The following is a 16777-nucleotide window of genomic DNA, read 5'->3' on the forward strand; positions in this document are numbered from 1 at the left end:
AACTGCTATTTTCGTTAATTTTGTTCCGAAACATGTACCTTTCGAGCATATCATTGGGTCTAGTTTTTTAATTAATTTTACAACGTACGGTTTTTCAAAAAATCCCTCCTTAGACCGATAAAGTGCCAAATCATCCATTATTTCAGCCGAGTCATCACCATATTTTAAAGTTGCTAAATTATCTATAAACTCAGTTCTCTCAACTTGTTCTTCTCTGCTTAAATGAACACCATTAAACTTAGGATCCAATATATTTACTGCGAAATGAATTGAATGTATTGCCATTGGTTTCCTTTTAGGGACAAACATTTTTATTGCTTTTTTTCTAGTTTCAATAACCTTGAACTTGAAGATAGTTCTCGTCGAGAATAGAAAATTCTCGCCGAGAATATTCTCTTTTTACATCACTAACCATACCATCGGGCGATGCTAGGAATCTATTCCACTACACTATTTTTTAGTTATCTTCAATACTTACGTACCTATATTCGTGTAATTGAGTATCATCGCAACTACATATCGGGATCTTTGATTTAGAATCTTCGATAATCAATTGTCCTTTGGCACAAGGTCCTCTACTAAATTTTTTGTAGCATTTTCCGTCTTTGGGCCAGTAGATTTCGTTCTCTTTAGAACATGACTTTATCTGCTTACATGTGCCCCATTGTCTTTTTGAGCTAAAAAATGAACCTGACGAAAATTAACTAAATAGATAAATATAAATGGTGAAACTTACTGTTTGCTCATGTTTAGCAACATTTATCAACAAAATTACTAAAAGTGAATAGATTGTAGTAAACCTTTTTACAGAGAAAATATTTAATTGGTATTACCTATATTCTTAAGGTGTGTGTTTTAAAATTAGTAAGAACTATTTAGTCAATTTTAATAAGAACAATTTAACAAGTATTACAATGGAAAAATATACGTGGGTGGCCCGACTAGTACTTAGCCTCCTGACCCTTATTTTTGGAAGTGAAATTCCGCAGCGAAATCAAAGAGCGCTTGAATGCTGTATATGGAGATTCTTATCCTTCGATGCCGACCGTCAAAATTTGGTTTAACGAGTTTCAACATGGTCACGTCGGTTTTTGATAAGTCACGCCCATGTTCCCGGAAAACGGCTACCACAGAACATAAGGAGAAAGAAATCCATGATGTCGTATTGGCAGACTGCCGACTTAAGGTGCGCGAGATAGCTGAGACAGTAGGCATCTCAAAATATCGCGTGGGTCATATCCAGCATGAAATTTTGGGCACAAAAAGCTGTCGGTGCGACTGGTGCTGCATTTACTCACTCCCGACAATCAATGCAAAAAGACCACTTCAGATCAGTGCCTGAGCCTGTTTAAGCTGATCCAAAGAGTTTCCACGTTGTTTCACAGAGTTGATCCACAGAGACCAAGAATCAGTCGATACAGTGGACGTCACCCCGCAAACATTCTCTGAAGAGAGCGAAGACTGTCCAATCGACAGGAAAGGAGATGGCCACCATTTTCTGGGATTCACAAGGTGTGATCTATATCAACTTTATGGAAAAGGGCAAAACGGTCACAGGGCTTTACTATGCCGGATTATTCGTCTGAGTTGAGGCCGAATTGTAGAAAAAGGAGCACCAAATTAGGTGTAAGAAGTACTCTTACACCATGACAATGCACCAGCTCACTCTTCCGCCGTCGCCATGACCAAATGGGCCGAATTGGGCCACAAACTGCTGTCCCATCCACCGTATTCTCCAGATTTGGCACCGTACGACTTATTTTTGTTTCCAAACTTGAAAAAGTCACTTGCCGGGTAGAAATTTAAGTCAAATGAGGAGTTTATCACCGCCACGGAAGCACACTTTGCAGACCTCGAGAAAACGTATTTTTCAGACTGGTTAAAGAAGGTGGAGCATCGCTTGGTCAAGTGCATCGAGCTAAAAGTAGACTACGTTCAAAAATAAATTACCACTTTTCCAAAATTTTCGTTTTTCTTTTGAAGGCTAAGTACGTATCGGATCGTCCTAGTAGGAATAAGGAAACAAACGTTTAAACAAGCGATCTTGAGAGAGCACATGATACAGGATCTCGAGATATAGTATGATGGACACTGAATAAAAAGGGAGTTCTCGATAAGTATGTGAAGTAATGAAAGATGTTTATGATGTATAGGGTAAATACCCCAGGCTGTGGGTGAAAAACAGTGATATAATTCAGGAATTTTTGAAACCTATCAGGTGTTGTAAAGGACGATGCCAGGAATAACTTCTACTAAAATGTAACCAAAAATATTGTGCGCTTTTTTTTAATTGCGATTTTCATTTGTTAAATTTGCAATTTTTATTGATTTTTAATTTTGTAGCTTAGGATATTGATTTTAGAGAAAAACTTTTTAATAGAAAGTTGTAGTAAATTAAAAAACCTACAATTTGAGCTATGGTAAGTTTAATTTCGTTAATTGGTTATTGCAAAACAGCCTGCGAAAAGTCCAAAATGGCCGTTTTTTACAATTGCATTATTTATTGTACAAATAACTTTTTTTATTTTTTAAAGCTTTAAAATGAAGATCTTTCAATTCCAAACATAAAAAAAAATTGTAAATCCAGATTAACGAATTTGTTGCTTAGATATTATAAATTGTTTATCCCAAGAGGTCAAATGTCGAAGGCTATAACTTTTTGAAAAAAAAATCGTAGAAAGTTGGTGAAACATCCAATCTCCTTCTAAAGAGTTATATTTTCATACTATGATGTAAATAAATGCGTAAAACATTTTTAAACCTCTAATTTTTGGATTTGAAAAATTTCTACGACCAACTGAAGCCGAGATAATTTTTGGGTTTGAAAATAAGGGGACAATTTCGTTATAAACATTTAGAGCTGAAGCGGCCCTGTACATCCTATGAGTTTTTAATTTACATATTATTGTTGCTGAAGATGAAACGAAGATTTATAAAAAATTTCTACGACCAACTGAAGCCGAGATAATTTTTGGGTTTGAAAATAAGGGGGCAAATTTCGTTATAAACATTTAGAGCTGAAGCGGCCCTGTATATCCTATGAGTTTCTAACTTACAGATTATTGTTGCTAAAGACGAAATGAAGATTTATAAAAAATATAAAATTTTCACAACTAACTGGAGCCGATAATTGTTTTTTTTTTTTCTTAAATCATAGTGCCTTTATTTATAACAATTAAGAAATTATTTTACAGTCATTGACTAAAGAAAGACTTATATTATCTTAAAATGAAAATTATTATAAAATATAATTACATTTAATTATTAAAAATTATTTTTTAAATCGGTGCTTTTGCAAGCGGCCGAATTTTGCAAATCGCCCGACTCGCTTCAAATCCGCGCGCTCGGAAAATGTTTACGTAACTTGTATTAAATTTTGACAGAAAACAATTTAATAATATTACCATTATAATATACAGTCTATTTACCACTGTATTTGTTTTTCTTGTTAAACTTTTATATGTGAAATCCAAAAAGAATAGTCACTACAAGAAGAAAAAGTTTTATATTGTATATTATAGTAAGAAGTAACATTATTATTATTATATTTATATAACAATGAAAAAGTTAAAAATATAGTTATACATTTCATATATATGTATCATTTTTGTAATATTATTTCTTCAGAAATGAAATTTCACATATAAAAGTTTATCAAGAAAAATAAATACAGTGGTAAATAGACTGTATATTATTCTGGTAATATTATTAAATTGTTTTCTGTCAAAATTTAATACAAGTTACGTAAAAATTTTCCGACCGCGCGGATTTGAAGCGAGCCGGGCGATTTGCAAAATTCGGCCGCTCGCAAAAGCACCGATTTTCAAAATAATTTTTAATAATTAAATGTAATTATATTTTATAATAATTTTTATTTTAAGATAATATAAGTCTTTCTTTAGTCAATGACTGTAAAATAATTTCTTAATTGTTATAAATAAAGGCACTACGACTTAAGAAAAAAATAATAATTATCTCGGCTTCAGTTGGTTGTAGAAAATTTTTATTTTTTTATAAATCTTCGTTTTGTCTTCAGCAACAATAATCTGTAAGTTAGAAACTCATAGGATGTACAGGGCCGCTTCAGCTCTAAATGTTTATAACGAAATTGTCCCCTTATTTTCAAACCCAAAAATTATCTCGGCTTCAGTTGGTCGTAGAAATTTTTTATTTTTTTACAAATCTTTGTTTCATCTTCAGCAACAATAATCTGTAAGTTAAAAACTCATAGGATGTACAGGGCCGCTTCAGCTCTAAATGTTTATAACGAAATTTGCCCCCTTATTTTCAAACCCAAACATTAGAGGTTTAAAAATGTTTTACGCATTTATTTACATCAGAATATGAAAATATAACTCTTTAGAAGGAGATTATATGTTTCACCAACTATCTACGATTTTTTTTCAAAAAGTTATAGCCTTCGACATTTGACCTCTTGAGATAAACAATTTATAATATCTAAGCAACAAATTCGTTAATCTGGCTTTACAATTTTTTTTATGTTTGGAATTGAAAGATCTTCATTTTAAAGCTTTAAAAAATAAAAAAAAATTATTTGTACAATAAATAATGCAATTGTAAAAAACGGCCATTTTGGACTTTTGCAGGCTGTTTTGCAATAACCAATTAACCAAATTAAACTTACCGTACTTCAAATTGTAGGTTTTTTAATTTACTACAACTTTCTATTAAAAAGTTTTTCTTTAAAATCAATATCCTAAGCTGCAAAATTAAAAATCATTAAAAATTGCAAATTTAACAAATGAAAATCGCAATTTAAAAAGAAGCGCACAATATTTTTGGTTACATTTTAGTAGAAGTTATTCCTGGCATCGTCCTTTACAACACCTGATAGGTTTCAAAAATTCCTGAATTATATCCTGAAATCGACCTATTTTTCACCCACAGCCTGGGCTAAAAGGAGGGTAAGAGTACGCACTTAGTTAATTTTGGGTTGTAACTTAGGGGAAGAAAGACATAACAATACCATATTGGTTGAATATCGACCTTTATTTATTACGTAACAATAAAATAATATTTTATTATGTTTAAACAAAAAAACATCCCTGTAAAAAAATATTTTGAAAAAGTGTCATTTGCATACTCTTGGGCCCCAGGGAGGCTAAGAGTACGAAAGAGTTAGGTTAAAAGTACGCACTAGCTAAGAGTCTTACAATGGTCGCAAACGAAAGGTCCGCTTCCGTCATACGCTGAACAGGCCTCATGCCACTATTCTGCACATATTCCACATTGAATCCAATTTGTCATTAAATGATTGTCCACATCCTGCGTACTACACAGTGTCTTCTGATTCTCGGTTTGAGCTGGTACATGGTTTGGGTTGATCAATATAAAAAGTTAGTTTAGTTTTGACGTTTGAAGGTTTCTTTTTGGTTTCTTTGTCACTATCTTTCATATTTTTCCTTTTGATCCGCTTTTCTATCCTTGAAATCTTTAGATTGCCTAAGGGAGAGCGGTTACAATTGTAACGCGGTACAAATGTAACATTGCTTCTAAACATCTTGTTTCTGGTCGACTAGAGCTGGCAACGCTGCATGTGAGAAAGTATTTAGTGGTGTAATGTTGACCGTAGTTTGGCGAGATGTTAAGTGGGGAATTACGTTGTTAGACGAAAATATTGGTTTTTACGCCTGGAGAGTAAAATTAATTAAATTTTGTATTTTTTGGATAATCGCTCTAGTTAGAGTTATTGTTTAAAAAGGGTGGCATAAGAATTAAGTCATATTATACCTTTATCAATATATTTATTAAATTGAGATTAGATTTCCTGATCTGTTATAAAATTCTGACAAACCATTGGCATGTCGTTGTGGTACAATTGTAACACTAGCAACGGGTACATTTGTAACGTGTATTTCCCATACCAGTATATACATCATACACATAATAAATATAATGTATAATGTATGTATGTATCACTATGTATGTGTGTATATATAAATAAATATATACATAAAATATATTTAATTATAATATATATTAATATCATTATAAATGAGTGTGTCTGTTTTGGAAAACACTTTTGATTTGTATGTTTGATTTTATTTCAAGTAGTAGTAAGTAGTTCTTTATATAATATTTAATTCTTTATTTTTTTACAAGACACCTGTTTACAAATATTTATTTTGGGAATAAGTTGGATACAATTTCATGATTTTGACATTGTTACATTTGTCCTCTTTATGTGTTACAATTGTCCCTTGAATGGTTACAGATGTAACACTTGTTGTTAAGTTAAAATTATGCATTTTTCTAGTTACCTAATCAATAAAACTTACAAAATAAAATTGGAAATTGAAGTCAAATGTTCAACTTATAGTCCTCTATGTTTATATCCCACTTATATCGAACCCATTTTTAAATAAAAAATTACAAGTAAAAATTGTTACAATTGTACCCGACCTCCCCTACTTTTAGACTCATGTGATATGATTCAAAGAATGGCCGCTACGTGCCTGCACCAAACAGACTCTTATCTTTATCTCCACTCATTAGATAGCTAATCGTATGGTCTTTTCCTTAATATTAATACAAAATATGCCTACCACTGTTAAGTAACCTTAAACTCTCACGTTTTAGAGTAAAAATATTACATTCCGAAGGTGAAAAAGAACAATTTACCTTGTAAAACCCAAAGATAGAGTGTCAGGTGGATGACAATATGGCGGCTTCTTCTCCAGTTGAAAGCACACTAAAACGTGATATCACGAAATTCCTGCAGTGATGCCAAGTATTTAAAAATTCCCTGCGTACTTTTAGTCGACCGCGTACTCTTACCCTCCTTTATCTTACAATGTGGCAGAAAAATTCTAATGAAACTAGGAAGTAATAATATACATACCGAGTTGTGAATTTTGACTAAAATTTCTATTTGTCATAACTTTTAATTTCGATGTGTCCCATCTTTTGAATCAAACGTTACAATACTACCACCTCATCAACTGATTTATTTTTTACTAGGAAAAAATCAGACCGTTTTACAAAATTAAAGTGAGATACTATTTCATTTTATATACTCTATGAAATATACTAATTTTTCGAACTTACTTTTCACTTTTGTATTTTGTATCAGGTCCAAAATAAAAACCCTCATTACAGGGACCTGCGCTAAACAGCGGATAACAGACACCGTTTGTTGCTGATTGAGCAGTTTGGGGTACACATTTACATTCGGCGGATAAGTTCTTCCCGGATTTGCTAAGAGATGGCGTTAGTTCCATACCGCTCGGGCAAGGATGACCAACCTAAAATTAAACAACAAATGCTGTAATTTTATGCAAACTTAATAATAAACTTAATCTATGCATTTAATATGGCGTGACTCACGCATCACATATTCATATAACTCAACAAGAATAAGAAACCGGCAAACGCCGTAAAAATGAGTGGCGCATACAATATTCCAGCTGCAAAAGATCTGATATGAATATTACGTGGCGAGAAAATGTATTTTCATTTTGATGCAAAACAAAATTCTAGTTTTATTTTAAAAGATTTTTTCATATTTGCCCAAATTGAAGTAAAACGCGCCACAAAAGAGTAACTTTAATACAGTTTGAATTTTGAAACTCTTTTGTGGCGCGTTTACTTCAAATTTAGCAAATATTATGAAAAAATCTTTTAAAATAAAACTAGAATTTTGTTTTGCATCAAAATGAAAATACATTTTCTCGCCACGTAATATTCATATCAGATCTTTTGTAGCTGGAATATTGTATGCGCCACTCGTTTTTACGGCGTTTAGCGGTTTTTTTTATTCTTGTATCAGGAGTTTTTAAAAATTATTTATAAATTAAATGTATAAAGTTGAATGCAATGTTTCTCGATTACACGTTAAGCTTTATAAATGGTCGCCTTTGTCGCATTATCTCCCAAATGATCTAGTGTCCATCGAATGTACACTAGATTTTTTTTTATATTCCGAAATAGATTGGGATGGCCGGTAAATGAACTCGGATTGTCCGTTGCCAGATCAAATTAGCATCGTAACCACTACAACTACATAAACCATTTAGGGAATAATCGTTAATTGGATTATACTTTTGTAGCTTAATAACTTCTAAACGGCTTAACTGATTTTGTTCACTAAACATGAGTTTGAAACGTATTGACAAGTAGTATCTTATGCATCTAAGTTCAAGTATGATAACTGAAGCTATTACAGGAATTATTGAGCTTGAAAAACCGTTTTCCCATAAGAAATAGATTTGATCATACTTATGAAGCCTATAACTTAAAAATTCGAATTTTCCCGGATATAAGGTATACACCGTTAGATTCGTCTAGAGTCCTTCTACAAACGCTCAGTTATTGGCTTAATTCGTAGGTTGAAATTTTGAGTAATTTTCGAAAAACCAAAATTTTCAAAGTTTGGTTTTTCAGTTTTTCGGATATACTGAGCCGTGTGCGTGTCTGATCCTGACAGCTTAGACACCTTTTTAAAGCTTAACTCAACGCTATTGATTTGGTGGATTTACTGTTCTCCTGTCTCTTCTTGATCCGAAGATATATACCGCCAAAAAATATGCCGTTTTGTACCTACTAAGTCCTATAGCTGGCTTATGGGTAGTCAAAACTCACAAACTACACCGGTTCTGAATCGGCCCTCACCCCCTCTTCAAACACAGAAAAAAAATTCAGATCGGTTTAACTTTTCCACACACATACATACATACATATACTCCATCTAATTTACTTACCGTTGCACGTCATCCGCGTCATAGCCCGTGACGTCACATGATACCAACACGAAATATTTAGGCGGTAGGTGTGTTCTTTTTTAGAATCACTTTGCCGAGTACACTGGAATTACAGCCACTAGACATATTTTATTATATACGCGTAGAAATAATATTTGAAGATTTCTATTAATGTTAACCTAAAGAAATACACAATAATATGTTTCTATTAATTTTTATAAATGGATTATAAAGCGTTTTTATGAAGCACGATTTGTTCGGAATACACTGTAACTATAATCGAACGCAGGTGATATTTTGGCATAAATTGGTAACAATTATTTGACAGTTGCGGTGATGGCACTTCATATTTGTTTATATTCTTTACTATAAGTATTTGTTTCATTATATTTACTGTTTTTATTATATACTTTAAGATAAGATTATAACTTAATTCTTGTTTTCTATTTTTAAAGTTTTTATTTATTTACATTGAATATTAATTTGTTTTGCTGTATAATCCACTTCCGCAAAAATTGTGTGATGTATTTGATTTAAAATGAATTCAAAAATTTTTTGTAATTGGGCAACAATGTCAACTTAGATCTCTAACGTAGATAATGACGTGCAACGGTAAGTAAATTAGATGGACTGTACATATCCACAAACATTTTCCCTCTTTTAAATAAAAATTGACTCATATTTCTGAGCTCGGTAACTTTTGAACGGTATAACCGATTTTCAAAATTAGACATTCGTTGGAAAGGTAATGATCAGTACTATTAGATGCCGCAAAGGTCGGAGTTAAATTTTCGAAGTTTTTGGGAGTTTTGGGGACGAGAACGAAAAACAGACCCTAATTAGGAAGGGCCGTAAAATCCACACCCTTGGACCAAAATGGATGGTTGTCATATGAATGGGTGAGTCTTTTCCTGAACTTTAAGATGGGAGTTGGCCCAATTTTCAATTCAGTCAGATTTAGAAAATCGAAAATTTCGTGTATATATAGGGGTGTAGGTGTGCGCCACTGGCGAGAACTGCCGTTCTCTGGTAATTTAAGATTTTATATCTTCTTCTTGTAGTGCCAATCCATTTTGGATTTTGCGACCATCATGGCAATCTGTACCATGTGTTGAACCATGTACGTAGATTTTTCAGTCAGGAAATCGTTCGCCTTCCTTCCTGGTCTTCGTTTTTCTTCTAATTTTCCCTGTAAAATTAGTTGCAGTAGTCCATATCTCTTCCTATTCCTCTTGATGTGACCGAGGTATTCGATTTTCGCTGTTTTTATTGTGGTTCTTTTTGTATTCTTACCAAAAAACCGTGATTAGTAATGTGGTTGGTATAAAATATCTTTGGGATTCGACGATAAAGGCGTATTTCGAAAGCCTCAATTTTCTTGCAGGTGGCATCTGTGAGTGTCCACGACTCACTCCGTACAAAGATATAACATTGTAGTTACCTGATTTTTATGGATATTGATAAATCATGGCATTTAAATAGCTTAGCCATTTTTTGAAATGCAGATCTTGCTTTTTCTGTTGTACATTTGATTTCTAGGGAATGGTCCCAATTTTCATTGACGTTCTTACCAAGGTAGGTGTATGTTTTTACTCTTTCTAAGTATTTGTTGACCGTTCAAACTGATTTGTCCAAATTGATGTTCCTTCTTAGAGATCATCTTATATTTTGTTTTCTTAATGTTTAGTGAAAGTCCTTATCTCTGACTTACTTCTGTGATTCTATTCTTTGACTCCTGGAGGCTTCCAGAACTGTCAGCGAATACCAACGTGTTGTGTACGTGTCTTATGTTGTTGTATGTATTGATACGTTCTCCATTAACACATTGCGTGCCACGCCTTAATCGGGATAATACTCTCCGGCCACGGCATATCCACGACAATGAAAGTCAGTCGTACGTGTATATCAAAAATGTGACACAGACGTGGCCCCTGGCCGAACATCTGTGTGTCTCATATATAAGCGACGTGACACGCAATGTGTTAATTAGAATTTCGGCTTCAACATCGTCTACTGTTTCTTGAAAGATTTCCCCAGAGTATAATATGTTGAACAGCAGTGGTGATAGTATACATCCCTGTCGGACCCCACATATGATTTTGATATGGTCGGATTCTACTTCCGGCTTCAACATCATTTACTACTTCTAGTCCAGGGCGCATCTGTTTTGAGATGGACGTTGAGAGGTGACTTATATTTTTTTGGAGAAATTTCTTGGAATTAACTCCTATAATAATAATTGGGTTATCCTCCCACTCAAAAATGTCCGGAACATTGTTTAAATAATCAAAATGTCAAAAAGTTAATGAAAAATTCGATTATTTTCTTCGTTTTTTGATTATAACTTTCAAAGTATTCACTTTCGAGAAAAGTTGTACCGATATAAAAGTTGCGCAATTAAATTTCCTACAATAGAGGATTGGTTACAAATTTTAAAAATTGTCACCCTTGTTGCAAAATAGCAATAATTGCGAAAAAACCGTAAAAAAACAAGTATTTGCATTTTACGTTTTTCAACCATTTATACTACACTTAGGACCTTCATATTTTACCCAGAAAAACTATATAATATAGTAAAACAATACTGTAAATTTCATTAATATCGGTGCAATAGATTTTACAAAATAAATTTTGCAATCCAGCTTTCGCTAAAAAAACTCATTTTTTTTAAATGTTGCAGAACTGAAAATAAAGCAGATAGCAAGTTGAAAGTTTTTTTACGTATAGAAGAATACCGTACCTTTCATTTGCAATTTTTAAAATTAAAATCCATTAACTACCACGGCGTCAGGAATTTTTTTAAATAAACATTAATGTTTGGGGCTACGCGCAGGGCAGCGGTGTTCGATTCACACAAGTTGATTTCCACCAAAATTTCTTCCAATCTATATCTAATATATTATTTTCTTACACTATATTTTGTTGTATTTTAATATTTTAATTCCTTAAAAATCAAACTAATTTGATTATTGTTTGTGAAATGTTGTTTAAACAGTTGCATATGTTTAATAAGAATAAACTTTTATTCTCTAACTTAAAATATATGAACAAAGAAAGTTTTTGCCAAAAAAAGTGTTATTTCAAAGGACAGAGCATGTGTTTTTATTTTGAAATAAACAAATTTATTTATTTATATCGAAATGTACTAAAAATTAAAATTTGTCAATCATTATCAAAGGTCATTGGAATGCCCAATCAGAGCAAACTATGCGCTGTCCTGCGCGAAGCACCAAAAAAAAGTGTATTTAAAAAAATTCCTGACGCCGTAGTGGTTAACCGATTTTAATTTTGCAAATTGCAAATGAAAGGTACGGTATTCTTCTATATGTAAAAAAAATTAAACTTGCTGTCTGCTTTATATTCAGTCCTGCAAGATTTTGAAAAAATTAATTTTTTTTGCGAAAGCTGGATTGCAAAATTTATTTTGCAAAATCTATTCAACCGATCTTAATGAAATTCCTAGTATTGTTTTCTTATATCATAAAGTTTTTCTTGGTAAAATATGAAGGTTCTAAGTTTAGCATAAATGGTTGAAAAACGTAAAATGCGAATACTTGTTTTTTTATCGTTTTTTCGCAGTTATTGCTATTTTGCAACAAGGGTGACAATTTTTAAAATTTTTAATGAATTCTATATTGTAGGAAATTTAATTGCGCAACTTTTATGTCAGTACAACCTTTCTCAGAGATGAATACTTTCAAAGTTATAATCAAAAAACGAAGAAAAAAATCGAATTTTCCTTCATTTTTTGACATTTTGATTATTTAAACAATGTTCCGGACCTTTTTGAGTGGGAGGATAACTCAAATATTATATGAGTTATTTTCAAGCAATTTCTGCAAAAAAATATGAGTCACCTCTCAACGTCCAAATGTTCTAATATTTTTACAGATGCGCCCTGGTCTATTCTTGAAAAATTTTCTTGAAAGAGTATATGTTGAACTTATATACGTGAGTATGCAAAGTTTTTGTTTACCTGAAATATTTTGTAGCATTTTCCATCTGGTGGCCAAAATAGTAGTTGCCATCCAAGGGGATGCGAGGCACATGGGTTTAGTTTTGGATTTGCCCAGGGCGGCGGCATAACTGCTCCTTTTGCGTATTGAAATAAATGTAAGAGAAGATTTAGAAGAAAAAACCATATCTGAAACAAATATTAAAGTATTAATTTAAAGCTCAAATATAAAAGACAAGAAATAGACTTTTGCTGGTCATCCGAATACATGGAATTTATTGCTTTAAAGATACTATAATGAGTAATAGCCCTAATAACACAAAACATTCCAGGAATGTTCCTAGAAGGTACACACAGGACATTTAAAACATTCCTGGAATGTCCCCAAAAGCACACGAACGTCCCTGGAAAGTCCCAGGAAAGTGCTGTGTCAGCATTTTAAACATTCCTTGAATGTCTTGTTGGAACATTCCATGAATGTCTACGAATGTTCTTTGAACATTCACAGTATATTGTTTAGACAGAATGTCTTGTTGAAACATTCCATGAATGTTTTTAGGACATTCAAAGTATATTTTTTAGACATTCTCTGAAATATATCGTCAGTGATGTGACAATACCTCCTGTATGTTTTTTCATGAGTTTTGCAGGAGACGAAAAACATTTTTTACGGTCACCTCCTGTTTTCATACGTAAGTTTTGACTTTTTTTGTAGTAAATAGATAGTTGAATTTACTACAAAACAAATCAAAAAATATATGAAAACACGAGGTGGCCCAAACAAGTTTTTCATCTCCTACAAAATTCATGAAAAAGCAGATAGGAGGTTTTGTCACATCACCGACGATATACCAGAAGTACAGTAGGAAAAATGAAAGAATACCCATGAAAGAACATATAAAACACGCTGTATTTTCCTGTCACCATGTCACACAAAAAACTGGTCAGCACAAGTACATGTAATAATTATTGTTACTTGCACTGGACAATTTTCTTTGTGACACGGTGACAGGAAAATACAGCGTGTTTTATATGTTCATTCATGAGTATTCTTTCATTTTTCCGACTGTATATGTAGCCATACCAAATAATACATCCTTGATAAATATAAACATTTTTATTGCACAAAATCTTGTCATATAATTTTTTCCATAATCATCACTACGATGACGATTCATTGTATTGAATTGTTCATTACAATTACAATCTGGTCATAACTCTGACCAATGAGCAATTTTAACTTAACCTAAATTACTACTGTTCCTTAAAATGAAGAGCTTACCCATAGCGTCTCTTATCTAATCTAACAGGCACACAAGCACTATGCTCTGCTTTTCTAACCGCACTATTCTAACATACACATGCACACAAGCATTATGCTCTGCTTTTCACTATCACTCAAACTATTTCAAAAGGCTTTGTCCTCTTCAATCTTCTAGTTTGCCCAGTAGTATCCAGGAGCTGGATTTCCTCAATATTCTTGTAGGTACTTACGAAGTTGTTGCTTGTGACTTCCAACTTTACTCCAACTTTAAAAACAAATCCAGCTGTAAAATATTTATGTGCCTGAAGGCTTTTGTATGCTTTCATCTATAATATCTATAAAAGTAATTTGGTGGAATGCACTTTATGGTAAAATCCAATTCTGACTGAATTGTATATGGATCTAAATCCCCAATTATTTTCAGCTTCAATAAATATCTAAAACAATAAAAGAAATAATGTTATTGCTTGAAAATTCATCAATATTGATAAATATCAGAGAAAAATGAACATTGATAAAAATTGTTTGCCCTACCTTTCTCCAAACATCTGGTGTCTCCAATAATAATTTCCTTAAATAATCACTTTGCAGTGTGGTAAAGTTTATAAAGTTCACAAAATACAGCAAACGAAATCCAAATGAATCCAAAATATGACGATAAACAGTGAAATGATGAAATGAAATGATATTACAAACATAACCTCTGTAACCTGTATGCCATGCCAACCAGAACCAGAAGTCACGTGGTTTGGATTGCCTAAATACATATTCACGCGCAGCAAATTTGAAAATGAATGCAAATTGAATAGTAAATGGCCTCTCTTAAAATATAGGACATTGGTAGTATGTTCATAGAATGTCTTGTGGTAACATTCCACGAATAACTTAATCAGATATTCACCGAATGTTCCTTGAATGTCCAGTACATTCAAACATTAATAGAACTTTGATAGTACATTCCTGGAATGTTTTGTGTTGTTAGGGAGGTCAATAAATGAACGTGAAGTATGGCGAAACCGTGTAATTGTCCGTGTCACTACCGAATTGCATGAACGTTTGGATTTAGGTTCCTCTTACCGTCCACCTCACTTTTGGACTTGTGCCTTTGGTTGCTTTTACTTGAGGGGTGAAAGCCGTCCCTTATTGGAGATGAAAAATCATACGTTCAAAATAAGTCAGGAAATGGATAAACGGACTAATTCTAAGCAACTTTTGTTCTATTATGATTTTTTCGCTAAGTCAAAAATTTTTTAGTTATTGGCGAGTGAAAATGATCCATTTTACGACAAAAAACACGTTTTTAGACAGTTTTCGCAAATAACTCAAAAAGTAAGTACTTTATTGAAAAACATTATTCTTGGAAAAACTCAATAATCTTTTATAAAGCTCATCAAAATTGTCTTAAAGTGTTTAAAAAAGCTTTATTTTTGATTTTTATAGAAGTTTCTAGCATCAAAACTAAGCAAGTTACGCTCAAAATAAATTTGGTTCGTTTTTTTTTGGTAAAAAAAATCGTGAAAATCACTCTAATTAACATTCCAAATGAAGTTAATCATTACTGCTTTACTATTTACTTTACTTATGTATTGTTTATATAATCTGTAAGTTTCACCAGTTCAAAGTGCTTATTTTTGAAAGGGTTGTAGTTGAAAAGGCTTGAACGAGTCACTAATCACGAGTGTATGCAAACTTTGAACAGCCATATCTTAACCAATTTTTGTCTTACAGAAAAACAAAAAAAAATCAAAATATTCAGAAAACCAAAACCTACATTTTTTACTAGAGATTTATCGTATCACAAATAATTTTAAGTTATTTTGAAAAAAAGCCATTTTTTCAAAATAAAAAAAACATTTTTACTTTAATACCAATTTTTTTCAAAATTAAGCATAGTGAACCGGTGAAACTTACAGATCCTATAAACAATACATAATTAAAGTAAATTGTAAAGCGGTAATAATTAATTTCATTTGGGATGCTAATTAGGGACATTAGGGAGTGATGTTCACAATTTTTTTACCAAAAAAAGGTTTAACTTTATTGTGAGCGTAACTTGCTTAGTTTTGATGCTAGAAACTTTTATAAAAATTAAAAATTAACCTTTTTTAAACACTTTAAAAAAGTTTTGATGAGTTTTCCCCAAAATTTGCTTAATTGTTTGGTTATTTCACGTTGAAACATTCGATTTGAAATTTGACGAATAAGAGCCTACTTTTGATGAGCTACAACTCTGCTTCTGTTGGGTCTATAGACTTGATACATACACCATTTTTTTTGTTTTTTTTTAGAAGCTACGTTTTTGATACGAATATTTTTTTCAATAATATACTTTTTGAGTTATTTGCGAGAAACATTCTAAAAATGTGTTTCTTTTTTGCTGAAAAATGAACATTTTCAATCGCAAATAACTCGAAAAGTTTTGAGTCGGTGAAAAAATTCTATAGAATAAAAGTTCCTTAGGATTAGTTAGTTTATTCATTTTCGGACTTACTTTGAACGTATGTTTTTTCACCTCCGAGAAGGGGTGGTTTCACTCCCCAAGTAAAAGCAACCCTGGGCCTGGGCTTAAGTCCAAAAGTACACTCCAAAACGGTCATTTATTGGCCATCATAAGTTTTTACCTGTTTGTCAGTTACCTTTAGTTTAAAACCAATGTAATGGGTTAACAATAATAATAACGTAATTAAAAAAACAACGGAAAAGAAATCATAAAATAAAATCAAATACAAATGTTAAGAACATCCAAAACATACTATATTTTATGAAGATTGCTATTTAAGTTATAATTTTTAATGGGTACATTTTTGGCTAAGTATGTATCATCCGGTGTATTTCTTA

The 16777-nt window shown here is 32.2% G+C and overlaps 2 protein-coding genes across 4 annotated transcripts in view; one reads left to right on the forward strand and one right to left on the reverse strand.

Annotated features, from left to right (window-relative positions):
* LOC114335520 (centrosomal protein of 135 kDa) overlaps window positions 1–16777 on the forward strand; it is a 268776-nt gene that overhangs the window by 78687 nt on the left and 173312 nt on the right. The window lies entirely within an intron of this gene.
* LOC114335521 (uncharacterized) overlaps window positions 1–16777 on the reverse strand; it is a 92460-nt gene that overhangs the window by 6095 nt on the left and 69588 nt on the right. For both annotated transcript variants that reach the window (XM_028285776.2, XM_028285777.2), the window contains exons 2-4: window positions 12697–12864; window positions 7069–7265; window positions 483–677 (exon numbers count right to left, since the gene is read on the reverse strand). In XM_028285776.2, the coding sequence (XP_028141577.1) occupies window positions 483–677; window positions 7069–7265; window positions 12697–12864 (560 nt within the window). The remainder of the gene's footprint in view (window positions 1–482; window positions 678–7068; window positions 7266–12696; window positions 12865–16777) is intronic.

This window comes from Diabrotica virgifera, chromosome 3 (genome assembly GCF_917563875.1).
Source record: "Diabrotica virgifera virgifera chromosome 3, PGI_DIABVI_V3a".
NCBI classification, from domain to species: Eukaryota; Metazoa; Arthropoda; class Insecta; order Coleoptera; family Chrysomelidae; genus Diabrotica; species Diabrotica virgifera.